Source organism: Mustelus asterias, chromosome 4 (assembly GCF_964213995.1).
Source record: "Mustelus asterias chromosome 4, sMusAst1.hap1.1, whole genome shotgun sequence".
Taxonomy (NCBI): Eukaryota; Metazoa; Chordata; class Chondrichthyes; order Carcharhiniformes; family Triakidae; genus Mustelus; species Mustelus asterias.
Genome location: NC_135804.1, coordinates 106,765,149 through 106,777,260, shown reverse-complemented (window position 1 = coordinate 106,777,260; position 12,112 = coordinate 106,765,149). Strand labels below are relative to the sequence as shown.

General features: G+C 43.9%; 1 protein-coding gene across 1 annotated transcript in view; it reads right to left on the bottom strand.

Annotated features, from left to right (window-relative positions):
- srpx2 (sushi-repeat containing protein X-linked 2) overlaps positions 1-12,112 on the bottom strand; it is a 50,690-nt gene that overhangs the window by 6,782 nt on the left and 31,796 nt on the right. The window contains exons 5-7 of the mRNA XM_078210363.1: positions 9,414-9,593; positions 3,372-3,505; positions 289-410 (exon numbers count right to left, since the gene is read on the bottom strand). Coding sequence (XP_078066489.1) covers positions 289-410; positions 3,372-3,505; positions 9,414-9,593 — 436 coding nt within the window. The remainder of the gene's footprint in view (positions 1-288; positions 411-3,371; positions 3,506-9,413; positions 9,594-12,112) is intronic.

Sequence of the window (12,112 nt, the reverse complement as noted above, 5' to 3'; positions counted from 1 at the left end):
CTGTATTCAATGTTCTGACCGATGAAACCAATCATGCCGAATGCCTTCTTCACCACTCTGTCCACCTGTCATTCCACTTTCAAGGAGCTATGAACATGTACCCCTACATGTTAACCAACATGTTTTCCCTAATTTTCCTTAATCAACTGATCACAATTGATCACATGGAAGAGAATTGAATTGAAGTAAGCAGCGTTCAGCTCAGCTTTGTAAACCAACTTCATTTTACCATAGATGAATCAAAAATTTAGTCCACATTTAAAAGTCAATTCAGCATCAGCCTCTTACCGGAGTTGATCGACAATTTCTGAAGAAAGCATCTGTTCCTTTATACGTCCTATTACTCTGGGTGTATTTCCAACTAATTCAACAATTGTTACTTGTCTCAGTTCCAGACCACAGGCAGCTTCCTGAACAAGAGCAGAAACAATGTGCTTCAGCCAGAGACATTAAAAAAGCTCTCAACTTTGTCATTCACGACTTAATCCTCATTCTAAATATTGGTAATATTCTATCCACACTCTACATCCTTTAAAGATACCCAATATCGTAACTATTTTCTTCTAATGATTGTATAAAACAGGAAGATTAGAATTTTAAAAATCATGGTTAGAGATGTCCATTGTCTTCATTAATCTGTGATATGACCATTTACAGTCTGTAAAATTATCCACAGATAAAACACTAGAAATGCCCATGCCACAAGCCATCCGATCAGTAGGGTTTGCCTTTTCCCCAACGTACAATTCTCACTGTCCCTTTCTGACTGAGAACACCTTCCCATTCATTCATCAGCTCATTCCTTCCGAGCAAAATCCCTTCTCAGTGACACTTGCCGATGCCCTATCCGTCCTGGCAGTTCTAACTTTACTAGCTGGAATTAGTCACTCACCAAGTGTTTGGAATGGGAAATTCCTACCCTTGAGATGCTTGCCTGAGTGTTTCGGATGGCTTGAGCAGGATCCTCCAAAACTGCTAGGAGGCAGTGATTCTGTCTGGAGAGCATTCATCCCTAATGTCTCAACCCATTCCCTCCGGTTACTCCCCTTCCTACATTTCTTACCCAGGGCTTTGCCTACTATTCCCCCTCCCACTCCACAACTGCTCCTCCTATCTCTGATATCTGCCTCTAATCTCTATTGACTGCTTCATTCATTTCACTCTCTACCTGAAGGGAACCAAATCTGGACACTGATGACTGGGTGGAACCAACACAATTGGTGCAGGAACCGATTAATTACCTCATTTTCCCAATCCCATCCATTTGTGAAACAAAATCTCCTGGGTCTTTTGAGACTAATTTCAAGAACGGGGATCACTGAACTTATTCTATTATGAATTTCAGTTTATCCACGGGTTTTCACAAGTGGAAGGTCACATTATTTCTTCTCTCGCCATTCAACAGTCTGTGGAAAGCTTTTATATTTTAAGAACGTTTTGATTGTTTGAAAAAGAAATAATAGTAACTTCGAACTGACTTTGTAGCTCAGGTGGTATTAATTGGCATGCTGTCAAAGTTTTCCATCTTGTACTCATCAGGACAAATGCAAAAATACCAAAAAATAATTCCCCGGTACACTCTCCATGGTAACGCTTCCACCAATCAGAGCTAACCGGCCTAACAATCAACATTCTTTTCTCATGTGGTATGGATTGTTTCTTCCTTTGAGACGTGGCATTCCTGCCTCTATCACGATGAGTGCAAGATGAAAAGTTTTGACAGCATGACTCTCTTTTGAACAATACTCAAGTTTTGTTCTACTAAGCAGCTAATTAGAAAGCTAATTAGGGAAATCTCTATTTCAACAATTTTGTTTGCTGACCAATATCAGTATAATGAGTGTAGTATTGAACTTTACTATAAATGATATCTTACTAAAAATTTACTTAAACAGCTAAGCTTAGAGATTTCATTTATTTGATGTTATCAGTCTATTTTTACACAAGATGGCGGGAAGGACAAGAAGAGGCCGAACAAGTTTTATAAATAACCGTTGACTTCCTTTTTGCAGCAACAACACTTTCTAAAGGGATCTCATGAAACATTGTGCAGCAGGCCACTGAGTCTGAATTCATCATTACAATCAAAATGATGAAATATAGAATTGTTCCAGTGCAGAAGAAGGCCATTCGGCCCATTGTGTCTGTACCAACTCTCCAAATGAGCATCATTGCTTATGCCATTCCCCTGCTTTTCTCGGTATCCCTGCATATTGTTTCTATTCAAATAATCATCTAATGTCCTCTTGAATGCCTTGATTGGACCCACCTCTACTACATTTCCAGGCCCAAACTACTCGCTGTGTGAAAATGGTTTTCTCACATCACATTTGCTTCTCTCACAAATCACTTTGAATCTGTTCTCTCTTGTTCTCCAACCTCTTATGAGTGGGAACAGTTTCTCCCTAGCTGTTCTGTCCAGCCCCTTCATGATTTTGAATATCTCTATTAAATCCCCTGTTAGCCTCCTCCTCTCCAAAGAGAACAACCCCAACCTCTCCAATCCATCTTCATAACTGAAAGTTTCTCATCCCTAGAATCGATCTTGCAAACCTCTTCTGCACTCTCTCCAATGCATTCACATCTTTCCGATAGTGTGGTGCCCAAAACTGTACACAATACTCCAGCTGAGGTCTAACTACTGTTTTGTACATGTTCAGCATAACCTCCTTGCTCTTGTACTCTATGCCCCTATTACTAAAGCCCAGGATTCTATGTGCTTTATTAGCTAGTCTCCACCTGTCCTGCAACCTTTAATGTCTTATGGACATATACACCCAGGTGCCTCTGCTCCTTCAAGCTCTTTACAGTACCCCTTATTTTGTGTTGTCTCTCCATGTTCTTCCTACTAAAATCAATCACCTCACACTTCTTTGTATTGAACTTCATCTGCCACCTATCTGCCCACTCCATCAATTTGTCTATGTCCCTCTTAAGTTCTACATTGTCCTCTTCACAGTTTACAATGCTTCCAAGTTTTGTATCATCCACAGACTTTGAGATTGTGTTCTGCACACCAAGAACTAGATCATTAATATATATCAGGAAGAACAAGGGTCCCAATATCTACCACATGGTAACCTCACTGCAAACCTTCCTTCAGCCCGAGAAATATCCATTGACCATTACTCTCTGTTTCCTATTACTCAGCCAATTTTGTATCCACGTTGTTATTGTCCCTTTTATTCCATGAATTAATGCAGCAATCTATTTGGCATCCTTGTGAGAAACAAATTAATGTATGTGCAACATAAAATTATTATTGTGACTGTTTTGAGATGCAACTACACCTGTAAGGAATAGACAGAAATATAGTCAGAAGGTTTTTACCCTTGCTCATCAGCATTGACTGCCATGTATCATTTACTGACCTGCAACATGTTTATTTGCAGATTGTAGTATCTATCAGATGCACTTGGAGAGGATACGATGAGGAGACGCTGCATTTCATAAAACTGGTCCAAGAGAGCGGCCACAGAATTCACATCAACATTAATCTCAATTACTGCAATTATATAAAAGAAGCAAAATATTACCTCCCAGGTCACACATGACATGTTTTATCTGTTTGGTCGCTTGTCTAGAAGAAAAAGAATCATAAAAGAATCCCTACAATGCAGAAGGAGGCCATTCAACCCATTGAGTCTGCACCGACAACAATCCCACTTACACCCTATCCCTGTAAACCCACATATTTACCCTGCTAATCTCCCTGACAATAAGGGGCAACTTAGCATGGCCCATAAACCTAATCCACATATTTTGGACTGTGGGAGTACCCAAAAGAAACCCACACAGACACAGGGAAAACGTGCAGAGACAGTCACCTGAGGCTGGAATTGAAGTCATGATGTGGAGATGCTGGCGTTGGACTGGGGTAAACACAGTAAGAAGTCTCACAACACCAGGTTAAAGTCCAACAGGTTTATTTGGTAGCAAAAGCCACCAGCTTTCGGAGCGCTGCTCCTTCGTCAGGTGAGTTGGAGTTCTATTCACAAACAGGGCATATAAAGACACAAACTCAATTTATAAAATAATGATTGGAATGAGAGTCTTTACAGGTAATCAAGTCTTAAAGGTACAGACAACGTGAGTGCTCATGTTTCATGGAGAGATCCCTTGAGAAAGTCTTGTTGCTGCAGAAAGGAAGTCAACGGTCATTTATAAAACATGTTCGGCCTCTTCTTGTCCTTCCTCCCACCTTGTGTAAAAATAGACTGATGACATCAAATAAATGAAATCTCTAAGCTTGGCTGTTCAAATAAACTTTTAGTAAGATATCATTTGAGTAAAGTTGAATACTACACTCATTATACTGATATTGGTCAGCAAACAAAATTGCTCACAAAATGTGAGCACTCCTCGTCACAATGGATGTCGCGGCACTCTACACCAGCATCCCCCACGACGATGGCATTGCTGCAACTGCCTCAGTACTCAACGCCGACAACTGCCAGTTTCCAGATGCAATTTTACAACTCATCCGCTTCATCCTGGATCACAATGAGTTCACCTTCAACAGCCAGTTCTTCACCCAGACACACGGAACAGCCATGGGGACAAATTTCGCACCTCAATATGCCAACATCTTCATGCACAGGTTCGAACAAGACCTTTTCACTGCACAGGACCTTCAACCGATGCTATAAACTAGATACATCGATGACATTTTCTTCCTTTGGACTCATGGTGAACAATCACTGAAACAACTCTATGATGACATCAACAAGTTCCATCCCACCATCAGACTCACCATGGACTACTCTCCGGAATCGGTTGCAATCTTGGACACACGCATCTCCATTAAGGACGGTCACCTCAGCACTTCACTGTACCGCAAGCCCACGGATAACCTCATGATGCTCCACTTCTCCAGCTTCCATCCTAAACATGTTAAAGAAGCCATCCCCTACGGACAAGCCCTCCGTATACACAGGATCTGCTCAGATGAGGAGGATCGCAACAGGCACCTCCAGACACTGAAAGATGACCTCATAAGAGCAGGATATCGTGCTCGACTCATCGATCGACAGTTCCAACGAGCCACAACAAAAAACCGCACCGACCTCCTCCGAAGACAAACGCGGGGCACGGTGGACAGAGTACCCTTCGTCGTCCAGTACTTCCCTGGAGCGGAGAAGCTACGACATCTTCTCCGGAGCCTTTAACATGTCATTGATGAAGACGAACATCTCGCCAAGGCCATCTCCACACCCCCACTTCTTGCCTTCAAACAACCGCACAACCTCAAACAGACCATTGTCCGCAGCAAACTACCCAGCCTTCAGGAGAACAGTGACCACGACACCACACAACCCTGCCACAGCAACCTCTGCAAGACGTGCCGGATCATTGACATGGATGCCATCATCTCACGTGAGAACACCATCCACCAGGTACACGGAACATACTCTTGCAACTCGGCCAGCGTTGTCTACCTGATACGCTGCAGGAAAGGATGTCCCGAGGCATGGTACATTGGGAAGACCATGCAGACGCTACGACAACGGATGAATGAACACCGCTTGACAATCACCAGGCAAGAGTGTTCTTTTCCTGTTGGGGAACACTTCAGCGGTCACGGGCATTCGGCCTCCGACCTTCGGGTAAGTGTTCTCCAAGGCGGTCTTCACGACACACAACAGCGCAGAGTCGCTGAGCAGAGACTGATAGCCAAGTTCCGCACACATGAGGATGGCCTCAACCAGGAACTTGGGTTCATGTCACACTATCTGTAACCCCCACGACTTGCCTGGACTTGCAAAATCTCACAAACTGTCCTGTCTGGAGACATTACACATCTCTTTAACCTGTGCTTAACGCTCTCTCCACTCACATTGTCTGTACCTTTAAGACTTGATTACCTGTAAAGACTCGCATTCCAATCATTATTTTGTAAATTGAGTTTGTGTCTTTATATGCCCTGTTTGTGAACAGATCTCCCACTCACCTGACGAAGGAGCAGTGCTCCGAAAGCTAGTGGCTTTTGCTACCAAATAAACCTGTTGGACTTTAACCTGGTGTTGTGAGACTTCTTGCTGGAATTGAACCCAGGTCTCTGGCGCTGTGAGACAGCAGTGCTAACTAGTGTGCCACCGTGTATGTAAAGAGGTAGCCAAGGGGGGGGTGAGTGCAGAGGAAGTCAAAGTCTTCCCTATCTGATGCTCAGTTACTTAACACAGTGGCTACTTGCTATATGATTTAAGCTGAATTTACCAAGTTTACACTGTTGAAAAGATTTAGTAATAAAGGAACAGTTGTACACACTTTTCATGTGCTGATGTTACCCATCTATAGTTACTAGATTTGTACTGTATAATGCCAACCAAAACCACACCCGAATTATCAATGGCAAGAAAAAGAGCAAAATGTGCCCATGCCCAGAATCAAAAATGACAATTCAAGTGCGGTTGGAGAAACCCCTGAGAGATTAAAGAGATAAGAGGGACATGGAAATGACAATAAAAAGTGAACAACAGCTCCACACAACGCCTTTAAATAAAGCAGCACTGACAGATTCCAGATGCAAAGGATCTTTAAAAACATGCAGCAGATGGCAGGGAGAGAAAGCAGAGTCTAATATCATCCTTTTAAACAGCCTCCCATCTGTCTTGGACAGAAATACCGGGAACTTATTTAAAAGCTGCCTGAAATTTGAATCATGTGGCAAATATTCCAACTGATAGATCCCAGCCAGTCATGCATTCCCAAGGTAAGAAACAGGTGGCAAGCAAACATAGAAACATAGAAACCCTACAGTGCAGAAGGAGGCCATTCGGCCCATCGAGTCTGCACCGACCACAATCCCACCCAGGCCCTACCCCCACATATTTTACCCGCTAATCCCTCCAACCCACGCATCCCAGGACCCTAAGGGACAATTTTTAACCTGGCCAATCAACCTAACCCGCACATCTTTGGACTGTGGGAGGAAACCCACGCAGACACGAGGAGAATGTGCAAACTCCACACAGACAGTGACCCAAGCCGGGAATCGAACCCGGGACCCTGGAGCTGTGAAGCAGCAGTGCTAACCACTGTGCAGCAGCAGTGCTAACCACTGTGTTACCGTACCAAGCAGTTGAAAATCCTCCACATTGTCTCTTTCTTTTGACTGTAGCACTTCCTCCCAGAACAAAAATCTCCCTCTGCAATCACGTAATAAAAAGGTTGGGATACATTCCACCATTGATTGTCCCTGGCCTGACTGGAGCTGATTGCTACAGCCAAGAGAACAGCTAGTGAGCTGATCCAAAATGGCTGACAGTGCGGATCTGTACTGGGTGCTAGCGTGATCAGGAGGTAACTGTTCCACCAATTTTTTTTCACTCTCTCCATTTGGGGAACTGCCTGGTCTGCAGCTGATATGTTTTTTCATGGTGAAGCAGAAATCAGCCTTATTCTAAGTGTACTGCAGGTTTCCCAGTCCCATTTTATAGATTCGCTTTCTCTTGTTTCTACTTGTTCATCACGCCTGTTGATTGGTGTGGCGAGCCAGTAAGATCGCGAGTGAGGTGAAAAAACAAGTTCGCACCCAGTTTCTCGCCTCTCGCGATGTTACCGGCCCTGAATTGCTGGTGTAATCAGCCTCGCATCCGGGAAAGGAAATGGGATCGGTCAGAGGGGTGATCGGGGAGTGGGGGGAGGCGATATTCTGGGGAGTGGCAATCTTCCAACGTACTATTGTACATAGTGCATTAGGAGATCATGCACATGCTCAATGGCGCCCCTCTAGCAGTCACTAGGCGGCTTCCCGGTGTGAATAGTCTCCATCCATTCCCCCTGCTGGCAAGAATCATACTTTGCCTCATTCTTTTCTCCAAGTGGCATCAGACAGCATCTGAGAGCTCGCCCAAAAAATGGATGCGTTTCTCTCCTGTTTGCAAGCTCATTTGGCACTTAGAATTCTTTTGGTAAGATCGCCCCCTTAAGTGTCCAGGTAACTCTCCCCCTCCGTGATGCCCTGCAAGGTCCTCAACTCAGACCTCAGCTCAATGACTCTGAGCCGGAGTTGCCTAAGCTGCAGATATGGTTGCCCATGACTGCACTGCATTCCATAGATTCCCACATGCTGCAGTCACAGCACACCACCAGCCCTGCCATTTCTAACCAACCTTATTTATTTAGTTAGTCAATTTATTAATAACTCAGACAGATAAAGTAATAGAAAGTGGCACACACTGAGCTTGGTGACAGAGGAAGAAAATTCACCAACCACAGGAGGCTGAAATAAAGTATAAAAAGGAGCACCTCATTGCCCCTCTGGACTGAATTTCCACCAGAACCAAATTCCTAAATACCCTTTGTCTACGTCTCACTCGGGCAGAGTCTTCTCTCTGTCTTCAGGAAATATTTCAGGACAGGTTTTGATGGAATCATAATGGTGTAAATGCAAATTTGTACTAATTATGGTTGTTCACTTCTAAGACCTACATTTGAAAGTATCCCAGGCTGAAAGAATTAAGATGTGGAGATGCTGGCATTAGACTGGGGTAGGCAGAGTAAGAAGTTTCACAACACCAGGTTGAAGTCCAACAGGTTTATTTGGAATCACGAGCTTTCAGAGCGCTGCTCCTTCCTCAGGTGAATCACTGAATGGATATTCTTCATGGATGAGGCTATGGAGAGAGTAACAGCATTTTGATAAATAGGTATGTCCTGTTGGGTCTAATCCTACACTCCGCTACACTCACCTGATGAAGGAGCGCCGCTATGAAAGTTCGTGATTCCAAATAAACCCAGTTGGACTTTAACCTGGTGTTGTGAGACTTCTTACTGAAAGAATTAAAGTTTCTTCTCTCCCTCTGCCAGAATTGAGTATTGTCAGTAACATAATTCTGTGTAGTGGCAATCCAGTTCCTAGTCATGGTGTGCATTCCAGGTCCACTGTGATGGTCAGTGTGGTTCTGCTAAAGATTGTTTCTTCATTAAGTCGACTGAAAAACCTCCTGGTGACACTTAAAAGAGTATCAATAAACACCAAAAAAGGAGAAAAGAGTTCCAAAACCTTGCTATATTCCATCCATAATCTCTTCCATACCTACAGACACATGAGGCAGACAGAGCACATACACATGTCCTCATGTCTGTTCCCTTAGCCAGAATTTTCTGGGGCAGGTTGCTAGCCTGTCACCATCTTAGCCATCAAGTCCTAAGTTGGGATTTGAACCTGAAGCTACCCAGCTCGGAGGCACCCGTAGACCTCCCTTTGCTATATTAGGACTGAAATAATTTTAATATTATCTTAAAGTGACTGCTGGTTACTGTGATGTAAACAGACCTTTGATCATGTAGACCACATGTGTGAGCCAAGCAGTTGGGCTTCAGTTTAGGCTGCAGCACTGTCATAGAGACCTAAATGCTTATTTCCTGTGGATGAACTTATAGTGGCAATATCTAAGAAATTCACTTACATACACAAGCTGGTATCACTCCAGACCAGCTTCGATTAAACAGACACACTCTTTTGTAGGTTCCCTGACGCTCATATCCTCCCTCACATGTGTAAGTGCAGGTCGCCCCATAGTTATTCCCAGCAGATGTACAAGTGATATAACCATGGACAGGCGGCTTCAGAAGAGGGCATCTTCTAACTGGCAATAAAGAAGTAGATCATTATTAAAATTTTACAGTGAGAAACATTGCAGATGCACAACGCGTGATCAGTAAAAAAGAGACCATTGCAGTCTACAAGACCCATGTTTTAACAACAGCCAACCACACTCCCTCATATCTCTAGAACTCGATTCACCTCCACCACCTCCCCTGGAAGTTGTCTGATATGCTTACTGCTCACAGTTAAACAGTCAAACTGCCTGTGTATCTGAGCCTGAGATCAGGTCCTGTTGTTATAGATATTGTAATCATCTCACATCACTGGAGTGCAATTAACCCGAGTACTTCAGTAAGATCTCCCACAAGAAGCCTTCTTTACACCACACTGAACAATCCAGGAGGTTATTTATCATAATAGAGAGGCTATTGCTGGAAGTGCAATGGACAAATTCTTAGTTTTATGACATTTTCCATCCAACATTTTTGCAAAGAGTATTAATCAATTCATTTTAAACAAGCAACAAGAGAACTGTCAAGTTAAGAATTTGTTCACTAACATCAGCAATAATTTGCAGCTTTATCTTAATTACATGAACAGTAAGATTCCCTAATGGTTTAGAGGATAAATACCCTGACTAGTGTTATAAATGAGTCATACAGAGCAAAGAGCAAAGTATAGTTTTTGACTATTAGTCAGTCCTGAGCTAGCTAATGTTTTCCAAGGCAGTTGTGTGGGCACAACATTTGACCTAAGTATTCAACACCAAAAGTGCTAGAATGAGGAAGGCTTCTACACCAGGTTGTCATCATTACTGGGAAAGACTAATGCATGGGAATCAACGGAGTGTAAGATGAGACCCAACAGGACACACTTATTGATCAAACTGCTGCTACTCTCTCCATAGGCTCATCCATGAAGAATATCCACTGGATGACTACCAGTGCCTATGCAGTGCTAATCCAGTAAGTGTCAGCAATCAGGAAAGTAGAGGGATGAAAAGCAAATAAATTATAGGCATAATATAGGCTTTTACCATTTTTGACAGTAAAGTTCCTAAATACCAAACAACTGCCTGCTTTGAATTAGCTCCAAACTGAATACATGAATCTGTCACTCCAATCTCACTTGTTTCCTAACTTCATCCACCATAGAGCAGTTGGATTGCGGATGTGGTTCCTATTTTCAAGAAGGGGAATAGGGATAGCCCAGGAAATTATCGACCGGTGAGTCTAACCTCAGTGGTTGGTAAGCTGATGGAGAAGATCCTGAGGGACAAGATTTATGAACATTTAGAGAGGTTTAGTATGCTCAAGAATACTCAGCATGGCTTTGTCAAAGGCAGATGGTACCTTACGAGCCTGGTGGAGTTCTTCGAAAATGTGACTAAACACATTGACGAAGGGAAAGCGGTAGATGTGGTTTATATGGATTTTAGCAAGGCGTTCGATAAGGTCCCCCATGCAAGGCTTCCAGAAAAAATGAGAGGGCATGGGATCCAAGGGGCTGCTGCCCGGTGGATCCAGAACTGGCTTGCCCAAAGGAGGCAGAGAGTGGGTATAGATGGGTCTTTTTCTAAATGGAGATCGGTCACCAGTGGTGTGCCCCCGGGACCTGTTCTGGGACCCTTGCTGTTTGTCATTTTCATAAATGACCTGGATGAGGAAGCAGAGGGATGGGTTGGTAAGTTTGCCGACGACACGAAGGTTGGTGGAGTTGTGGATAGTCTGGAGGGATGTCAGAAGTTACAGAGGGACATAGATAGGATGCAAGACTGGGCGGACAAGTGGCAGATGGACTTCAACCCAGATAAATGCGTCGTGGTCCATTTTGGTTGGTCAAATGGGATGAAGGAGTACAATATAAAGGGAAAGACTCTTAGTACTGTAGAGGATCAGAAGGACCTTGGGGTCCGGGTCCATAGAACTCTGAAATCGGCCCCGCAGATGGAGGAGGTGGTTAAGAAGGCGTATGGTGTACTGGCCTTTATCAATCGAGGGATTGAGTTTAGGAGTCTGGGGATAATGATGCAGCTATATAAGACCCTCGTCAGACCCCACTTGGAGTACTGTGCTCAGTTCCGGTCGCCTCACTATAGGAAGGATGTGGAAAAGATTGAAAGGGTGCAGAGGAGATTTACAAGGATGTTGTCTGGATTGAGTGGCATGCCTTATGAGGATAGGCTGAGGGAGCTCGGTCTTTTCTCCTTGGAGAGACGAAGGATGAGAGGAGACCTAATAGAGGTGTATAAGATGTTGAGAGGCATAGATCGGGTGGACTCTCAGAGGCTTTTTCCCAGGGTGGAAATGTCTGCTACGAGAGGACACAGGTTTAGGGTGCTGGGGGGTAGGTACAGGGGAGATGTTGGGGGTAAGTTTTTCACACAGAGGGTGGTGGGCGAGTGGAATCGGCTGCCGTCAGTGGTGGTGGAGGCGAACTCAATAGAGATTCCTGGATGAGTACATGGAGCATAATAGGATGGAGGGTTATAGGTAGGTCTAGAAGGTAGGGATGTGTTCGGCACAACTTGTGGGCCGAAGGGCCTGTTTGTGCTGTAGT